Source organism: Podarcis gaigeae (assembly GCF_964106915.1).
Source record: "Podarcis gaigeae genome assembly, chromosome: 1".
Lineage (NCBI taxonomy): Eukaryota > Metazoa > Chordata > Lepidosauria > Squamata > Lacertidae > Podarcis > Podarcis gaigeae.
In genome coordinates, this window is record NC_139678.1 from 12,978,433 (window position 1) to 12,998,854 (window position 20,422).

Below are 20,422 nucleotides of genomic sequence, written 5' to 3' on the forward strand. Positions count from 1 at the left end.
ATCTGCTTGGCCACTATGAGTACAGGATTGACGGAAGACCAGCCGTCACTAAATGGTGCTTAGCATAACATAGAAAAAAGACACAAAGAGGCAGCAAGTATTTTCAGGATGGAGGGGCAGCTCCTTCGATTTCCCTCCTGTCCGGTAACTTTTATTATGCTTTGTCTCTCTCAGCCTGCATGGCCGTGTGCTAATGTCTCACGTTACATCCTGGTAATAGCTTTGCACTCCCATCACCATATAAGGTAATCACTGCCCAAAGGAAAGGTCAATACATTCTATACACTGCCAGGCACAGAGTGCTGGTCAACAGGTCAGCAGGCACAATACAAGCCTCTGTCATGGCTTTATGACTCCCACACAGGATGCTGGGTGGATTAGATGGGCCAGTGGCCTCTTCTTATGTTCTTATCTCCACATGCTGGAAACATGGAAACTGAGGATTCATTTGCACCTTTAAATCAAAGAGGGACCAGGAAGCAACTCAAACCTCCTTAGGAGTGGAGGAGCCAGCATGGAAGAAATGTGAGCAGTGAAAAGGATCTGAGAAAAGCATTATTGCTAAAAAGAGAATCCAGCAGCTGCAATTGTGACTTGAAATGTATGCATGACTGTCATTCATTCATTCATTTTTAAGCTGCTCTGAAGTCTAGCTCAGGGACGCGGGTTGCACTGTGGGTTAAACCACAGAGCCTAGGACTTGCTGATCAGAAGGTCGGCGGTTCGAATCCCTGTGATGGGGTGAGCTCCTGTTGCTCGGTCCCTGCTCCTGCCCATCTAGCAGTTTGAAAGCACATCAAAGTGCAACTAGATAAATAGGTACCGCTTCAGCGGGAAGGTAAACGGCGTTTCCGTGCACTGCTCTGGTTCGCCAGAAGCGGCTTAGTCATGCTGGCCACATGACCTGGAAGCTGTATGCCAGCTCCCTCGGCCAGTAAAGCGAGATGAGCGCCGCAACCCCAGAGTCAATCACGACTGGACCTAATGGTCAGGGGTCCCTTTACCTTAAGTCTAGCTCAGCCTTTCTCAACATTAGGTTGACAGATGTTGGACTACGACTCCTGAAACTTACCGGGAAAATAAGAAATCAAGATAACAAATCTTTTTTTTATAAAGGAATGGAAATTGTTTATTGAATATTTACAAATAAGCTGTAAACAGCTATGCTGCAGTTTTATAAGAGTATATATTTAAAGTAGATGAATAAATGAGCAAATTAAGTTAATTTGGATATGCAGAAAATATTGAAAATAAATTTAAGGAACTGCAGAAAGAGGGGGAAGGAAGTCGAGTTTTGAAATGTTAGAATGACTGTAAAATTATTGAAATGTATCAAACTGAAAATCATAAAAAAGACTACGACTCCCATCATACCTGACTATATATGTAATAGAATTGTAGAGTTGGAAGGGACCGCGAGGGTCATCTGGTCCAACCCCCTGCAATGCAGGAGTCTTATGCCCAACAGGGGGCGTGAACTCACAACCCTGAGATTAAGAGTCTCCTGTTCTACGGAGTGAGCTAATTGGTTATAAATAAAATAAAATAAAATAAAATAGAACCTACCCACTTTCTCCACACAATGCATCATTCTGTGTGGGCCCATCCCCTGCCCTCTTGCCCTTCCCTGCTTTGCTAACACCTAAACTGAAAGGCATACCCACGCAAGAAGGCAGCTCCAGTTGTTCACAAAAGCGGTGCGGGGGTCTAAACCTCCCGACGAGCCCCGCCCCGTCTTGCCCTTGAGCTCCTCTACCTATCCATCCATCCATCCATCCATCCATCCATCCACCCACCCAGCCAGCCAGCCAGCCAGCCAGCCAGCCAGCCTTGCTGGGTCGGCGCGGGCGGCGCTGGAGGGAGGCGCGCTCGCCATTGCGCATCCTCCTCTCGCTCCTCGGGCTGCTGCCTTCCTCCTCCTCCTCTCTCCTCAGCTGGCGGCGGCGGGCAGGCAGCAAAGGCTGGCGACCATGGCGCTGAGCAACTTCCTCTTCGCGCAGTGCACCTGCTACTTCCTCGCCTTCCTCTTCAGCTTCATCGTGGTGGTGCCGCTGTCGGAGAACAGCAACGACTTCCACGGCCGCTGCCTGCTCTTCACCGAGGGCATGTGGCTCAACGCCAACCTGACGGCCGAGCGGCAGCGCTTCACCGTGCAGGAGTGGGGGCCCGAGTCCGCCTGCCGATTCAGCCTCTTCGCCGGCCTCCTCTCGCTGCTGCTCGCCGCAGTGCAGGCCTGGAGGACGCTCTTCTTCCTCTGCAAAGGCCACGAGGAGTAAGTGGCGGCCGGGGAGGGAGGGAGGGGAGAGAAGGGGGAGGGAGGGAGCTGGCTTAAAAGAGAGGGAGGGGTCCTCCCTCCCGTGGAAACGGAGACTCCCCGTCGCCCACCAGATCTGCCTTGCGCGCCAGACTCCAGGCGAAAAGGCTCCGTGCGCATTCCTCTAGGCTTGCAGCAGGATGAGCTGGGGTCTCTATTCAGTCCGGTTACCCCCTACGCTTGCCTGTTCTGAAATAAAGCCCCTCTGGTCGGCCCCTGTGAGGACAGGATACTGGATTAGATGGGCCTTTGGCCTGATCCTGCAGGGCTCTCTTTCTTAGACTCTGGTTTTGGCTCCCGTTGGGGAAGGGTGCCCAGAACCGCAGCTCAGCATAGGGGGTTGGACTGCACACGCACACAACGACAATTTAAAACATGCACACAATAAAGGAGGATTTAATGCATACCTTTTGGAGTTGCGGAAAATGAATGCCTTTCTGAACAGACCTACTGAATATTATGTGAATATGTACAGGGTGCGATTTCCCAAAATACCCTAAAAGAGCTCCCTTATTGATACTCTATCCTGAAACCATTAATACTGATTGCTACCCTGCTAACCACAGCATAATTGCACAAAAAAATGGGAAGACACCCCCCTACCATAACGGTTTGGTTAGGGGAAACTATCTTAATGATAAAGCTTACATATGAGAGAAACACAATGCTTAATAATAAAAGAGAACAAATTTATTGAGAGGTGGGTATTTTTACATTTCTGGAATGGCAACATAAATGACATTTTTTCCTTTTAATTTAATCAACGTATTACAGAGTTTTGCTATGCTGTCCTCGCCCCTTTATCTGTAATTTCATTTCCCACTTTATTCCCCTCCCTACTCTTTTTTTTTATTTCATTTGTTTCCTTCTTATTGCAAGGATGTTTGATGTATAATGGTTTCTGATACATATCGTTACAAAATAAGGGCAATAACATTAAAACAACAACAAGCAAACACATGCACAACTGATGCTGATATTGTTGGTGACAGCAGCTGCTTCTATTTATGGCGCTTCTCATCCCAAGGCAGGTATGGTCCTCCAAAAGTTTTCTGCTACATTGAGTGAATCCCACCTTCTCCTGGCTCACCCACCTCCTCTGGGCCCCCCAAAGCCAATCTTGATTCTTTTTTAATGGTCTCAGTACCACAACTGGCTCTTTGAGTGGTACCCAACATGGTACCTTCCAAATTTTTGGGGCTACAGCTCCCATCACCCCTGATTGTCAGCCATATTGGCTAGGACTGGTGAGAGCTGGACTCTTACCACTTCTTGGGAGGGGGGCACCAAATTAGCTATCTCTGAGATATTCCATTTCTATGCTTCCTTTGGAAAAGTGGGAGAGCTAGCTATTATTGCTGAGAGCCAGTGTGGAGTAGTGGTTAGAGAGATGGACTAGGACCTGGGCGACCAGGGTTCAAGTCCCCACTCAGCTCCGAAGGCCACTTGATGACTTTGGGGCAGTCACTGCATCTCAGCCTAACCTACCTCACAGGATAAAATGTGAAGATAAAATGGAAAGGGGGAGGAGATTTGAACCCTGGTCTTTGGAGAAAAGGTGGGATATACATGTATGATAATAAATAGATTATTTATGGTGAGATCTTTTCTCTCCAAATGTCTGCAAGCAGCCAGGAGGACCTAAGAGCCCCAATCTCCATTAGGCAAATTTCTGTTTTCTTAAGATCAATATGGTACCTCCCATCCCCAGTTAGTCCTAAGCAGAATGAAAACCAGAAGATAAAAAGCAGGCAACATGTTCTGTTACAGTGTCTGTGGAGCAGACAGTTCCAGAGGCTTTGGGCAAGTGATCCAAACCACAGGCTTATAATAGAATGTACCATTGATCTCCATGGTGATGTGTGCCTGCAGCACTGGTAATATTTTATACACTGCATTCAGCTGGCTTTCGAGATCTCTCTGGGGTGCTGCAATTTAGCTCCAAGTACCACAAGCTATGAAGAGGTCTTTGCCTGTCCACATGTTCACCTGTGTAAGATGAACTGGTCAAGGCTGGTAGAATGGGCAGGGGGTGGATGATGATGAAGCTTTCCATAAACTAGGTATGGTGAACTGGCTGCCTTCCTGATATTGCAGAACTTTGGCTCTCACCATCTCCAGCTGCCATGGCCAATGTTCAGGGATGATAGGCTTTGTTGTCCAACAACATCAGGTGACCCACAAGACTTGTCTTAAACTCACAATAGGCCTGGTGGATGATTTTGTCCATGGGTGTCTAACTAGCAGCTCAGAGGGGAGGCTGTCAGAATGGAAAGGTGTGGTTGCCAAATTATGGTGAGCTTCTATGGAACTTAGTTTTGGATTACTGATTTCTTATCTGCAATTTGATATGCTGCCATTTTATTCTGCGCTAGACATTATTCTCTGTCCTGTTTGGGTTTAAATTAGGTTAGTTTACTTGTATTGCTTTACATAAGTGAGCTTATGATAATTCTTAATAGTTTCTTAGTACCGTAATATTCTTGTAATATTCCGGGGATGTTCAAAGTGTTTAAACTAGAAAGCTCTTCTGCATCCTGGATACAAAAGGACCACTTGCTATGGCATGAAGCTGTTTAGATTTTAAGATCAGCCTCAAGAGGCCTTGCTCCAAGTCTATCCACCATCTGAAGAAAGGTGGAGGAAGGTAGAACATCTGCAAAACATTCCCAGCTTCTCCAAACTTTCAAAATAGGATTTGTTTTCCATATCACTGGCTATCCAGGTTGAAGAAACTGAGTTTTTTTGTTTTGTTTTCTTGCCTGGCAAAGAGCAGACTGAGTGGGGTGTGTGATAGGGTTAGGGTTACTGGGCCAAGTTCAAGGTGCTGGTTTGGGTGCATATAGTTGTATACAGCTTGAGAGAGAGATACCTGAAAGATTGTCTCACCCCTTCTTTGACCAATTGATCACTGCTCTGCAGGTGAGGGCCTTCTGCAGAGACCATCATATCAGGAGGTCCATTTCCACACTAACTAGGAATCAGGCTTTTAGTGGTGTGGCACCTGCCCTTTGGAATACTTTCCCCATGCATATCAGACAGGTGCAGTCTCTGTTGTCCTTTTGGCACTTGGTCAGCAGACCTTTAAATTGAGATCTCTCCCAGTCTGCATCTGCAGTGGGACATTTTAAAAGTTGTTGCTTACCATCCTTGTCTACTTTGGGAAGAAGGGCAGAATATGCATTTAGTAAATAAATGAATCAATAATAGTCTCTCTCAATTTTTCCAACATTCATTTGCATTGAATGGGCTGAATTCTACTACTATGGTAATGGGAACAACCTCTCCCTACCTTGTACTGGATAAATCCTCCTCTCCTACACTATGTTCACAGTCTGGGTCCATATACCCTCCCCTAATTGCTGCTTATTTGTGAAACAGAAAGCAGCTACACAATACTAAACTCTGACAAACCTCACATGTTATTTAGTGTTGATTTGTTTGCAAGTCAGAGCATGGACAAAGTATAAGCCAGCCTCCCCCAACCTAGTACTCTTCATATGGTTTGACTAATACCCCCTATTCAGCCCAGTGGTGGTGGCCTAGGCTAAAAGGAAATGTTTGAGGTCTGCTACCAAAAATACATAGGAGTGGGGAAGGAGATTGTGGGATAGGCCTCTTAAACCCAGATCTGTCAGTATCAATCTGTCAAAAGGCAAAGGAGCGCCTCGTCTGGATTTTGCTGCCTTGGCACTGAGAAAACTTTTAGCATTCCAGACATATCTAAACTGGTGCTCTGGCATTGTAAACACAGAGTTGCAGAATTCGCTCCTACAAGACGCATCAGTTGGTGGCTACCAGTCAGGACGGCTTTGAAAGGGGATCCGACAAATTGATTTATAAAATTATAAAATGATGCATGACATGGAAAAGGTGGCTAGAGAGAAATTTTCCCCCCCTCTCTCATAGCACTAGAACTTTCAGACATCCAATGAAGCGGAATGCTGGAAGAGTTAGGATAGGTAAAAAAAAGTTCATGGACTATGGAACTCCCTGCCACAGGAGGCAGTGATGGACACTAACCTAGATGACTTTAAAAGAGGATTGCAATAATTTATGGAGGAGAGGGTTGTTGATGTCTACTGGCTATGACGCCTATGTTAAGGTTACCAGATTTTTTCAGTGAATTCGGGGACACTCTTCCGCTTCAATGGATTTTGTATGGGGACTGATGTGTAAATCTGGGGACTGTCCCTGGGAAACGGGGACGTCTGGTAACCTTAGCCTATGTTCTCCCTCCACAGTGGGAGGCAGTAACGCTTCTGAATAGCAGTAGCTGGAAATCCCTAGTGGGGCAAATGCTGTTGCACTCAGGACTTGCTTGTTGCACTCAGAAGAATAACAAGAGGAGTTTGGATTTGATATCCCACTTTATCACTACCCTAGGAAGTCTCAAAGCGGCTAACAATCTCCTTTCCCTTCCTCCCCCACAACAAACACTCTGTGAGGTGAGTGAGGCTGAGAGACTTCAGAGATGTGTGACTAGCCCAAGGTCACCCAGCAGCTGCATGTGGAGGAGGGGGGAAGCGAACCCAGTTCCCCAGATTATGAGTCTACCGCTCTTAACCACTACACCACACTGGCTCCTTCACACTCAGGACTTGCCCAGAAGCACCTGGCCAGCCACTGTGAGATAACAGGAAGCTGCACTAGTCCTAACGTTGCTTGTTGTTGTTGTTTAGTCGTTTAGTCGTGTCCGACTCTTCGTGACCCCAAGGACCAGAGCACGCCAGGCACTCCTGTCTTCCACTGCCTCCCGCAGTTTGGTCAGACTCATGTTTGTAGCTTCGAGAACACTGTCCAACCATCTCGTCCTCTGTCGTCGCCTTCTCCTTGTGCACTCCATTTTTCCTAACATCAGGGTCTTTTCCAGGGAGTCTTCTCTTCTCATGAGGTGGCCAAAGTATTGGAGCCTCAGCTTCAGGATCTGTCCTTCCAGTGAGCACTCAGGGCTGATTTCCTTCAGAATGGATAGGTTTGATCTTCTTGCAGTCCATGGGACTCTCAAGAGTCTCCTCCAGCACCATAATTCAAAAGCATCAATTCTTTGGCGATCAGCCTTCTTTATGGTCCAGCTCTCACTTACATACATCACTACTGGGAAAACCATAGCTTTAACTATACGGACCTTTGTTGGCAAGGTGATGTCTCTGCTTTTTAAGATGCCACTCTTTTGTTGACTATGAGGGCCACTCCATTTCTTTTACGGGATTCTTGCGCACAGTAGTAGATATGATGGTCATCCGAACTGAATTCGTCCATTCCCGTCCATTTTAGTTCACTGATGCCCAGGATGTCAATATTTATTCTTCCCATCTCATTTTTGACCACATCCAACTTACCAAGGTTCATGGTTCTTACATTCCAGGTTCCTATGCAATATTTTTCTTTGCAGCATTGGACTTTCCTTTCGCTTCCAGGCATATCCGCAACTGGGCGACCTTTCGGCTTTGGCCCGGCCGCTTCATCAGCTCTGAATCTACTTGTACTTGTCCTCCGCTCTTCCTCAGTAGCATGTTGGACGCCTTCCGACCTGAGGGGCTCATCTTCCAGCGTCATAACTTTTATATGCCTGTTGTCTTTGCCCATGGAGTTTTCTTGGCAGGGATACTGGAGTGGCTTGCCAGTTCCTGCTCCAGGTGGATCACGTTTGGTTACTTTGCTTTGGTAAAAGTTGCTTACGAGTTATAATTCCCTTTTCTTCTCTCCTCCCCACCTCCCACTTCCCCCTCGCAGCTCTTTCTTTTATGCCTTCCTGAATCTGCTCATCAGCGCTTTTGTGGTTTTCATCATCTTCATCGCCAGCACGATCGTAAGTGTTGGCTTTAACATGTGGTGCGATGCCATCACCGAAAAAGGAAGCATGCCCAACAGGTGAGTGTGGCAGGGGAGGGTCCTTCCCATTGATGCATGCGCGCCGATAGACGGGAGGCAATAAGCGAAGGGCAGGTATGGAAGCAAGGGAAACAGGCAAAAAGAGGTGTGAGCTGGAAATAATCTCCTAACGGTACGATGGGTAGCTACAGCGAGGCCAACGGAAGAAGAAATTGCCCCTTCTTTGGCTTACGTTGTCAGATGCAACACAGGACAGAGATCCAGTGCCTTTAAGAATTATCTAGCAGCATTGCAATGGGAGAAGTTAACTTCCCCCTTTTCTGTGATTTGAGAGTAAAAAAGAAGACTACTGGAGGCCAGTCCTGTATTGAATATGGCAGTTTGGACCTTGAAACTGCAGCACCCTTTGTCAAACAAAGCAAGATATGGAAGGAGGAGAAGGAAGAATGGTTAAGCACTTCCATACCACACGGGAAGTAAAAATTTGGATGTGCAGAGCATTTGATTACTACTATTATATTCCTTGTCCCTCAAAATCCAGGACGTGATGTGTATCCTAAAAGATTTAAGCTAATTTAGGGATGGTGAACCTCAGGCAAGGGGATCCTAGGCTTCTCTGTGTGGCCCTTGGAACTGTCCTCAGACCACACCACTCCATAGCCATGTCCCCGCATCTCCAGCTCACAGCCCTCACCCAGCCCTTCTCTCCACTCTCCTTGAGTGGTTTTGCCTGGCTAGAATGTGCTGTTGAACCCCAATAGCGCTTTTTGCTGGAGGATAGAGAGGGATGGTGGAGGTGAGGGAGGGACCCGTGAGTGTGCTTATAAAGTAGCCTATGAAGGTGAATTTCACGCTTGTTACTCCACCCATTTTCTCTTCTGGCCCCGCCCATCACAGACCCATGACTCCCAGAAGGTTGCATGTGGCCCCCAAATTGAAGAAAGGTTCTTCGCCCCTGAGCTAGTACTAGCCTATCTAAAAATCTGAAATATATGCACCTATCCTATTCTGGATAAATGAAAATGGGACATAATTTGCTTCATAGTAAAGGGCAGTATTCCACATCAACATGGTTGGGTGGGAAAAATGCTGTTGTTCCTTTGCACAACTGAATTAGCTTGCAAGGGATGGGGGTGGGGGTTGATTTTCAGAAGCAACTAGGAATGTGCGTCTAAAATGCTTCCAGGCTGCAATTTAAATTTATTACTGTTGTAGAGTATGAAAGCCCAGCAATATTGCACAATTGAGAAATTATCCAGCGTATTGAACCACTCTGCGTGTTTGGTACTAGAAATATTTTTATTGAGAGTCTAAATTTCTTTCCCTTCATGTGTTTTTTTTTAAAATAAAAAAAAATATCCACTTGCTCATAAAGTAGAAGATAAAATGGTGACATTTTATGTCATATGATACAGATAAACTGCATTGCTAAAGCATTTACTTTGTTTCACCTTGTCATATGTTGTAAAATGCCATTAGTGAATGTTCTGTTTAGGGCTGCAACGGGTATTCGAATATTCTGTTAAAAGGGGAGGTTTTTTTGAAAACAAAAAAATCTCTGGACTAATAGAATATTCGGATAAGCATCCAAGATGGCTGACAACACTGGAAAGGAGGGAGAGAAAAAGAGAGAGACAGACAGACAGAGAAAGAAAGAGAAGAGAAGAGGCCTTCTGAAACCTCAGAACCCCGGGGAATTGTTCACAGCACCAAGTAGAAATCCAAGTTACCTGTAAACAAACCAACCCAAAACCACCCGTAGGCAGACTCTATCTGACCAACTTTTTGCTCTGGAGCATCTGAAACAAACAAAACAAAAACCACACACACACGCAAACACCCCTTTCTTCTGAAGTCTTCTCTGGTGATGTCAAAAGGTAATGGAGGCTCATAACTCAGTTTCATTGTGGGGTGATGCCAAAGTGGGGATTGTCTGTGTGGGTGGTTGTGTCGGTGGGGCAAAATAGAAGAGCTTAAGGCTTTTCAAATGCTGGTTTTAGGTAAGATGGAGGACTTCCCCTGCACATTTTTGCTTCATTTGCATTGCATGTTTTTTTGTTTCTCATACCCAGTAGTCATTATCAGTCTGGGGCCCCCCCCACCACTGTTTCTCTTTGTGTGTGTGTGTTTTTTAATGTATGGTGCTTATGGGTCTAAAGGTCTCCTCCAGTTTGGCATGATGATTCTTGAACTCAAGGATAGTTGATAAACTCTGTGTTGGGATACCATCGGACAAGATGGTGGACTCAACCTTCCTAAACTGCACTATAACCCAATTTTGCACGATGGTTCCTGAAATCAAGAAGCCGATCGCCACCAAATTTGGCCTGATGGTTCATGAGATCAAGGAGGAGGTACGAGGTAGGTTAGGCTGAGAGAATCTTGAGAGGCCCAAGTTCACTTCATGAGCTTCATGGCTGAGCAGGAATTTGAACCTGATTCTCCCAAGTCATAGTCAAAGCTCTAACCACTACACCACACTGCCCAGAGGTCAATTCAGTCTGATACAAGAAGGTTCTTCTTACATTCTTATGCCGAGGCTGGTATGTTGTGCTAATTGTGGCTGTAAACTCCCTTGTGTATCCATTTCACAATTATGCTGGTCTCCTATTATTATTTTACGATTCCATTGAAAGGTCCTGCCAGATTAGAGACCCAATTTAGTTTCAGAATGCAGACATGGATGAAACATTCATACAGCTTCTCTCCTTCTCTTAATCTGCAGGAAATTGATCAAAGTGGGAACAGTTGGCAAAGTATTTGAAGGGACGTTGACATTTTGGCCTTTGCTCCATTATTTCTGGTTGAGATCAAACTGCAATAAACTCTGACTGGTTCAGTGGCATGTGCTGAGAGACAGAGGCTGCAATATGAAGGTTTATCTGTGTTTCAAGGATAGCAGGATGATTGTTTTATAATGAAGATGTTGTCATCCAGTTGTTATATATGGCAGTGGGCTATTGCTTCTTGGGAACAGAGCTTTATTGGACAGGATTTAGAGGTCTGTTTCAGCTGGAGCTCAGAAAAGGTCATTTGGAATTGCTGAAATGATTTTCATTTCTTCCCCTCCCCCTCATCCAAAATGTCTTCTCCCTCTAGCTGTGAAGAATTACAGGATATAGATCTTGAGCTGAATTTAGAAAACTCAGCATTCTATGACCAGTTTGCCATCACACAGGTAAGTCAAGTGATCTCCCCCAAAATCTCTTTCTTTGTCCATAGAGCTGATAAGTTGCAGCTCTGGAAAGGAATACTGATTATTGGCTGTAATAATGAGATTGATTGATTGATTGATCGATCGATCGATCTCTGGAAAAGGTTCTCAGTGTCATATTGTCTTCTCTGGGAATCAAAAGTAGCATTTAAAGGAGGATCTATCCAAACCGCACTTTCTGGGGCAACGTGAGAAGCAAAAGATGACCAGCCTTCAGATAAATTTGCATTGATCTGAACTTTGCAGATCTGAAATTTGAAACCAGCCATTGTTTTCAAAAATGCATGTATTAGGAGAAAGGTCACCCAGTGAGCTTCATGGCCAGGTGGGGATTTGAATTCTGCCCGCCTAGGTCCAGCACTCTAGCCACTACACCACACTGCCTCTCAGTTGGAGTTGGAGTCAAATACCACCTGGAAGGCACCATGTTGGCCACCTCTGTATAATTCAGTCAAAAACTTCCCAGTATAAACAGACTTGCATGTACAGTGGTACCTTGGTTTACAAACTTAATCCGTTCTTAAACCAAAGCGTTCTTAAACCAAGGCATGCTTTCCCATAGTAGCAGGGGACTCAATTTACAAATGGAACACACTCCAAAGGAAGTGAAACATGTTCTTATTCCAAGGCAAAGTTCACAAACAAAAACACCTACTTCTGGGTTTGCAGCGTTCTTAATCCAAGTTGTTCATAAACTAAGCTGTTCTTAAACCAAGGTACCACTGTAAATAAATTGGTATTAGGAATTGCTTGACCTTGTTACTCTCTCTCTCTCTAGTTTGGCCTTTGGGCTGCCTGGCTCACTTGGCTCGGAATTACCATTTTGGCCTTTTTGAAAGTTTACCATAACTACCGGCAAGAGGACCTTGTGGAAAGCCTGATTCATGAGAAGGAGCTCTTGCTAGGAAGATCCTCATCACGAACTTCTTTCCAGGAGGAGAAAAGTGGCATGATCTAACGGGCAGACAAGCCAGTCTACCCAGCAGGTTGTAGGGGTTTTTTAAAAAATAAAAATAATTATAATAATTTGGCAGTTTTAGGTGGAGTTCAAGAAAATGGTACTGGTTTTAAGAAAGGAAAGTGAATCTGGATCCCGTTAAGGAGATGGTGTCTGTATGTAGATGCATCCTCATTAGCACTGACACATAGGACTGGTTCACACAGGCACGTCCATCACTCTCTCATCAGCTGGCCTTGAGGAATCTCAGCCAAATGTACAAACTCACTTGAAAAGAATTGGGTTATATTGAAGGTCCAACCCTGGGGATTCATTTATGATGGCCCATTCACACACATGCAAACCATCCTTTGATGCTGCAGTTGCCATGTGATGGCTATGCCTGCATGAACCAATCCGTAGACAGCAAGCTGTGTGCCACTACTTTGAAATAGATTTTCTTTCTTGGCTGTCATGTTCCTTCTCCAGATGTTTGACGAGATAAGCCTGAGTCATACACTCCTCCACTCCATCACAAATATAATGTCATGCATGATGCGCACACTCAACGCTGATGTCCAGTTACGCTGGATGCCCAGTTATTCTTCCCCCTCAAAGAGGAGGAATGAGGGTGAGAATTATCCAAACTGAGCACCCATGGGATTGAGGAATCTGTATTTAGTGCCTGCATTGTATGTGTGATGTTATCTTTTTGTTGAGTTTCTCCTCTCCCACCTGACGGCTCTTTCTGATCCAGTGAGTGGATGGTCTGCAGTTTGCAACACTTGCCAACTCATGCTCAAAATGTACCTCTAAAGAATTGTTGTGTGACTCAGACAGTATCTCTGGGTGTGACCACCAGTGCTACCTTTTGGTAGACCCACTAATAAGCCTTAGATCAGTGTCTTCTCTGGGCATTGATGCTCCCTTGTTGTGCATGCCAAGTAGCCCAGCCATGTGCCCTTGAATGAAGAGTGCAACTGAGTCTTCGTACATACTGCTGTACAGTCGTACCTTGGTTCTCAAATGTCATTCATTCTGGAAGTCCGTTCAACTTCCAAAAACATTTGAGAACCAAGGCACAGCTTCTGATTGGCTACAGGAGCTTCCTGCACTCAATCGGAAACTGCATCGGACAAATCGACTTCCAAAAAACATTTGCAAACCAGAACACTCACTTCTAGGTTTGCGACATTCGGGAGCCAAAACGTACAAGTACTAAGGCGTTCGAGAACCAAGGTATGACTGTACATGCAAAAGCTTCCTTGAAATCCAAATGCCCTGATTCTGCAGAGTTCTGGTATACATGGAAGTCTTCTTGCATGTAGCTGAAGACACAGAAACTCATTAGAGGCAGTCACACTCTTTTGGCAAAGACTAGTGGGCAGAGTTACTTGTTATCACTCCCCTGTTGATAAACACAGGAGCATTAACACCCAAGCAGGACTTCTTGCGTCCTTGGCACAAATGCAGAGGGGTTGTGTATGAGCTTTGCCTAGAAGACTTAAAAACCCTATGTTCTATCTACCCAGTGTCTGACACCTGTGGGTCAAATCACAGAACTTTCATACATTGGGGAAGGGAGGGTTTTTGTAAATTCAGCCATGATGCACAGGATTTATCAGCCAGCTGTTTGGATGTGACCATTGCGCTCCTGTGTTGAAAGTGTGCTGCATCGGGTCATATGCACATAATGTAGGCCCTGGGAACAGGCACGGTGATGATTTCAAAGTGTATTACCAGCTACCCAAACTCAAGCTTTTTCTAATTATCAGCATCATCTTACTGATTTATTTACATAATGATATGTTTGAAAAGAAACTCAAAAGCTTGCAGTAATGAGTATTGCTTATAGCAAAACCAGATACTGGTTCTTTCACGGATACTGCCCTGTGTGAAATAGGTACATACCGGTAAGTGCCATGTGAACACATTTACTGAAACATTTACTGAAGCAAAGTTGCACATTTATGAATGAATGGAAGAATTCCGGATTGGAGTTCTGATTCCAACATGTTGAAAACCAAGGGGTTAAAAACCATGAGTATTTATGCAAAGTTTGAGATGACCCCTCAAAAATCCTTGAATCACCTCTTTAAAAAGATTTTTAAAAATCCGAAGCATCACTTTACCAAATTTAATTTGTTGGAAACATCAGCCAAGCTGAAAATCTGCAGATTGGAGTTTTGCTTTTAAATTTGTTTCAGTTCCATTAAAAAAAAATCTGCTTCTGGATTCAGTTGAAAAGATACGGAGCAGCATGGCTTGTTGGACACTTGTGTAGATTATGATAAAGATGTGTATTTGGAATGGGGTGGAAGGGGAAACTCATTGCATTATATTAGCTGCTCTCTGTAGATCTTCCCAGGAGATTTTGGAGGGCACTTTTGCTTAGCTTCGAGGTTGGCATGCAAAATATATTATTATTGCTTAGTAAAATGTAGTGAAATGGGCTATAGGTAACAGCTTGCCTTGTACAGCGATTGATATATAATGCTTGCTTCTTCATATATACAAGTAGAATCTTAATGACATATTCTAATGTAGTAATGTTCACCTGTAATGTTGCCTTCATACAGTATGTGGAATTATTCTAAGATACAAAGTACAGTTATCTACGTGCATAGCACAAACAACTACTTAGGCAGGCTGTTCGTGGTTGAATTGGGGCACTCTTCCCCTTTTAGCAAACTGCTTGAGATGGAAGTTGCACTCCGGAATTATGGGATTAGGATTGGATTCAGGATTTGTTTTCAGGATCAGGCAGACTCAAGGAGGTTTATCACTAACCAAAGCTTGATACTTTGGCTGTTGCTGTCGTCTGCTCTTATGGGTAAGTGGGGTGGTGGAATAAAGTAATGCATTAATTACCCACCCTTTAACCTAAGGTCCAAGGGTTGCAGCTATGGGAACTGCAGTTATAAAACAAATAAAACTGTTACAACTACAGAATCGTAGAATTGGAAGGGACCTCAAGGGCCATCTAGTCTAACTCCCTGCAGTGCGGGAATCACAGCTAAAGAATTGGTAAGAGGATATAGAATTATATTTAATCCTCTAGTGTGTGGGGTAGCAGCAAAGGAAAAATGGCTGCAAGACTGTTTTCAAAGAGTCTCAGTAGCAGAGTTCAGTTTGGCAGTTTAGTGAAGGTTGATTAGCACCCGTCTGTCTTTGGGGGTGAAGTCAGACCCCTGTGACTGCAGGGACCAGTGTGGGAGAGACATGTTTTCTTGCAGCTGGAACAGATGAAGGCATTCAGTTTTGCTGTTGCAGATGCACCATGGCGTTCCTTCTTTCTGCACACCTCTTACCTGTAATTCCTCCTCTGGTCACATTATTTATATATTACGATAACTTTGATTTTGCAAATCACCCCCACTTTCCTTCTGCATTAACCGTCTGACAGGCTGATAGTTTAATTATTTTTGCAAAATCCAAAGACATCAGGTCCCCTGGCCCCTGCTGCAAAATAAAATAATAATAATAATAATAATAATAATAATAATAATAATGCACTCAAAAAGGGGAAAAGTCTGTATTTCCCCATGATCTCCAGGATTTAAGAGCTATTATTTTTTATAAGCCATGGGGGCCACTTCCACAAGGCCTCCCAAATGCCAAAACATAATTCTGCTCCTTTTTAATAATGTCTTCTGTAGTGTTTACTTATGTATTTTATTCTGTGCTCCCCTTTCTCCTAGCACAGGATTCAAGGCAACCCGCAACATGCATTAACAGCAGATACAGCTAAAACACCCACCCACACCAATTTCACAGCCTGCAAAGTGCTTGATTGTTCTTCCATTGTAGATTTTCAGACCCAATGCTTATCTTTCTTTCCAAACCAAAGAACTCATTGTGTAGAGCCTCGATTCTCTCTCTCAATCTGACCATCATTTTTGTTTGTTTCTGCTCCCTGCAGATGGATACAATCAGCAAACTGTTTTCTCACTAGCCATGAGTCTTGGCTTGCTTTTCCTCTGATACACAGAAACAGAGCCAGCCCATCTTGAGGCAAAGGGCAAGATGGCATCCTCCCTTTTTCCTAAATAACAGAAGATGCCTGGAGTGGCAGCTGATTCTTGCTTCAGTACTGCCTGAGGGTAGCCCCTGTTGCCTTCCAGCATTCTATGCTGGAGGTGGTTTGTCCACTCTTCCTAATGGTAGGGCTGTTTTTACTTAATTGAAAAGGTAAGGGATGTGGGTGGCGCTGTGGTCCAAACCACTGAGCTTCTTGGGCATGCTGATTGAAAGGCCGGTGGTTCGAATCTGCATAATGGGATGATCACCTGTTGCTCTGTCCCAGCTTCTGCCAACCTAGCAGTTTTAAAGCATACCAGGGCAAGTAGATAAATAGGTACCACTGCAACAGGAAGGTAAACCACGTTTCTGTGCACTCTGGCATTTGTCATGGTCCTCCATGTGCCAGTAGCAGTTTAGTCATGCTGACCACATGACCAGGAAAGCTGTCTGTGGACAAATGCTGGCTCCCTCAGCCTGAAAAGTGAGATGAACGCCGCACCCCAAAGTCACATTTGACTGGACTTAACCATCCAGGGGTCCTTTTACTTACTTAATTGAGCAGTGGAACTAGGCTTGCCATGGAATTCCATGTCTAGCAGAAGGTGGGGTCTGCTTGACGCCATGTTTGTGGAAGTAGGATACTGAGGAGTCCATACATAGGGTTGCCATACGTTCTCTTTTTCAAGGACATGTCCTGTTTCTCAGGGGTAGAATTTCTGTCCTGGCAGATTTTTTTAATTTGCCAAAATGTCCTCGTTTTCCCCCTTTGGTATCCAGAGAGCATGCACGCGTTCGGGAACTGCCGTTCCAGGAGTGTCAAATTTGGACAAGAGCTAATTCAGACATGCATGTTTGGTTATTCTGAGCCCGGCTTCGGCTGTGGAGGGCAGGATATAAATAAATTTTATTTTTATTTTTTTAATTATTCCTTTACTTATTTTCAACAGCTGAAAATAAACTTTTATGGGAAAGAAACAAACTTTCTTTCCCATAAAAGAAAAATAAATCAAGGCAGCAAACAATGCGATAGGAGATTACAATGATACCAAACAACAACATGCATGCAATTAGGCTAAAACAACAATAAAACTCAAAGTCGGTATGCTGGAGGAAGAACCTGTTCTCCCAAGGGAGTGCTGTCATGAGGCTGAACTTCCTTTCTTGTCAACATCAGAAAGCCCCCATCCTGTGGCTCACCTACCTTAATATGGAGGGGGAACAGGGTCTTAGAAGACTATCTCAATAAGTGAGCTGAGAGCCAACATGAAACAGTGGTTAGAGTTTCTAGGCTGAGCCCATAAGGTCATAAAAGGGATCCTGCAGGATCAAACCATAGGGCTATGTAGGCCAGCATCTTCTCTCTCGCGCCTCCTTCCCCATCCCACCCCAGGCATTGGCAAATGTGTCCTCTCTTTTGCTCTTCAACATAAGGCAACCTTACCCATGCACCCTATGCTGCCTGAGTAGAACTCTCAAAAACTCAGAAAAGAGGGCCACCCATCAAGGCAACTTTAAGGGCATGGAAGATGTCACCTTCTATCTGTAAGCGTGCAGCCACCATGTTTATGCCATTTCCAGTGAGAAAGCAAAAGCCTTTGCTGGTCAGTGTTTACATTTTGATGTCAGATGTGAGAGTTTCGAAATGTAGCTTTAAAGCAGAAACGTAATCTGAGATTTTCAGATTTCGTCCCTTCAGCCCAGCTCCACAATTTAATGTTCTGTTGAGTTGAAGATGCTGCAGAGGAGCCAACATATGGAACCCTGGACCTTTTGTGTGCATAACACATTCCCTACCACTCGGCTCAACCCTCCTTTCCTGCAATGCCCAGTAGTGAAAAAGCAAATTCAGTGTACATTTGATGATGATAACTTTCTACTGGTAGATGTTTGAACTCTTATTGTATATTTGTGTACATAAAGGAGGCGATGAATGCTTCTGTTTTTGAATCGATGCCCTGTGATGTGTATGTTTGTGTGTGCATTCCCTAGCCCAAACTTGAACTTTTTCTGGATTCAGGAGCCAAGCACCAAACAAGGCATAATGTCAGGTGGTCCACAAGTGGTTTTAAGAAAGATCTCTTAAGTCACCTTCTGGGAGAGGGGCTCAAAATGCAGTTGTGTGTATGCATCACACCAACTTTTATGACCTAAGATTTAGCACCTGACCTTCTGAACAGATTTACTATTGCACGATGCATAACTGTCAAATTCAAAATAGTTAAGAAATTGGGACTGGAATAGGTTGCAGAGCTTGTTATCATGATGCTATTTGAGTATTTGCACTCACAATCTGCATTGTCTTTTTTTGGTGTATAGTTGGGCATGGAATGCATGCAAAGTGCAGGGAAAACATTGAGCTTGGAAATGCAAAGTGCTGCTTGTTTTATACAAAACTGAATAGGGAGTAGGTTTTTTTTTAAAAAAAGATGTACCCCAAACCCCCATTGATGACCTTCTGCTGTAATACTTTGTATACATCAAGCAAATCTGAGATTGCAAGGCCCATTCTCCTTGTTTGAACCAATGATTGAGTTTCCATTGTCTTTGGTGGGGACAGGGTTGCCTAAAACGGGAAATTATTGTTTTATATCAGTTGTTTGCCCACCACCCCTTCTGGAGAGCGTATTGGGCTTCTGATCTGGTGCCATATAAAAATAAATTGTCTGAAAATTTAATGTGTTTTGGTATTTTATTTAAACACAATCAGAATAATTAGATTTTTTAGCACAAGACGTATGAAGCAACTGATGGTTGAGAACTGAATAGTGTGCCTCACTTATAGGCTATGTGAGTCTTGCTGGCAAGTATTGTGCAGATCTAGGAATCTAACAAGGATATAATTCTTTTTTTAAAAAATGAAAATAAAACCTTTTCTTGTGTGTCTAACCTCATTTTTCAGATTTTTTCTTGTACAGTTCTATAGAAGCTGGGAGGGCTGCTCCCCATTTTCATTTTCCAGCTGCTGACATGTATTAAATGGCAGCTAAAATAAACTCCTTTTCATGTATATATTTTTCATTTTTTGCTATGTAAACAGGAACTGTTTTGTCGCAGCGGGGATAATGCCTGAATACGAAGAGAAGTCAAATATGGTTCACGTAATCGGTGCAGGCAGGTGGTCTCAATTATGGTGCAGAATCCACACCGGGAAGAACATTGCCTACGTCGACCTTTAATGCACTTGTACAAGTGGGTCAGTGTGTATTTTAAAAGGTTCCCAGCAATGCATCATGCGTTAATGCCATCCTCCGAGGCAGGTGTTATAAATATGGTCAGAATAATTCCTTTTAATGCTCTCCATATTTTATTTTATTTTTTTGCGGGGGATGTTTTCATCTGAAAACAAAAATGGTAACCTGCAAATGAGTTTCTTTCTTCAGTCAATGCCTGTTCAACACTTTTTCATCTGCCATGTAATGTTCCTTCTGCACTTGCAATCAATCAACCCTTCGGTGTGGTAGCAACCATAAAGACGTAAGTGGAGTCTGTTGCATCAGACCAATGGCCCTCAGTCCAGCATGTGCAAAAGAAAAACTGTCCCAAAGCGCCAAAATTCTGACATGCTTTTTCCACACAAAAGGTGGTAAACATATACCATTAGTCCTGGAAGTTCTCCAAGCTAAACCCCTAGCACAGTTATTATATGGGCTCACTTTGGATCTACGGAAGCTGCCCAATCAAAGTTCTTAAGGCAAATTTTCTCTGTACCACCCTGTGACCCAAACGCATCATTGTGCCTAGAAGCTAATCTTTCCTTGGTAGAATTATGGATCTGGTGTAGGACCCTTAACTATTGGCTTCGCCTAAATGCAAATCCCCCCCCCCCCATCTAATATCCCTAGTGCTGCAAGATTGTCACAAGAGCGCCTGGACTAAAATTGTCTATCAAAAACTTCACTCTTGCAGTTTATCACCACAACAGCTACTCACTTTGGGTTTTAGTAAAGCAAACAGTCCTAATTTTTCAGTGCCTAAATGATATTGAGCGTCAGAACAACTTGGCCACAATAAGGAAATTTTTCCCATGTTACAACTATTTACCACCTTCCCATTTTGGCTTTCTGGCAGTGGCGTAGCGTGGGGGGTGCAGGGGGGGGGC

At 44.1% G+C, this 20,422-nt stretch overlaps 1 protein-coding gene and 1 long non-coding RNA gene across 2 annotated transcripts in view; one reads left to right on the top strand and one right to left on the bottom strand.

Annotated features, from left to right (window-relative positions):
- Positions 1-819: 819 nt before the first annotated feature.
- The window catches only part of LOC310844731, a 184,253-nt gene continuing 164,650 nt past the window's right edge, over positions 820-20,422 (bottom strand). The window contains exon 3 of the long non-coding RNA XR_014564276.1: positions 820-1,011. This is a non-coding gene — a long non-coding RNA (uncharacterized lncRNA). The remainder of the gene's footprint in view (positions 1,012-20,422) is intronic.
- Positions 1,582-18,998, top strand: TMEM179 (transmembrane protein 179). Its single transcript, XM_083738346.1, has 4 exons — positions 1,582-2,272; positions 8,051-8,188; positions 11,249-11,327; positions 12,142-18,998. The coding sequence occupies exons 1-4, from the start codon at positions 1,971-1,973 to the stop codon at positions 12,319-12,321; spliced, it is 699 nt and encodes a 232-aa protein (XP_083594472.1). The 5' UTR covers positions 1,582-1,970; the 3' UTR covers positions 12,322-18,998.

Excerpts from the sequence above, each read along its gene's own strand:
- TMEM179 (XM_083738346.1), top strand. The coding sequence starts at position 1,971 with ATGGCGCTGAGCAACTTCCTCTTCGCGCAGTGCACCTGCTACTTCCTC. Across the intron at positions 8,189-11,248 it reads AAAGGAAGCATGCCCAACAG|CTGTGAAGAATTACAGGATA; the intron begins GTGAGTGTGGCA and ends TTCTCCCTCTAG. Across the intron at positions 11,328-12,141 it reads ACCAGTTTGCCATCACACAG|TTTGGCCTTTGGGCTGCCTG; the intron begins GTAAGTCAAGTG and ends CTCTCTCTCTAG.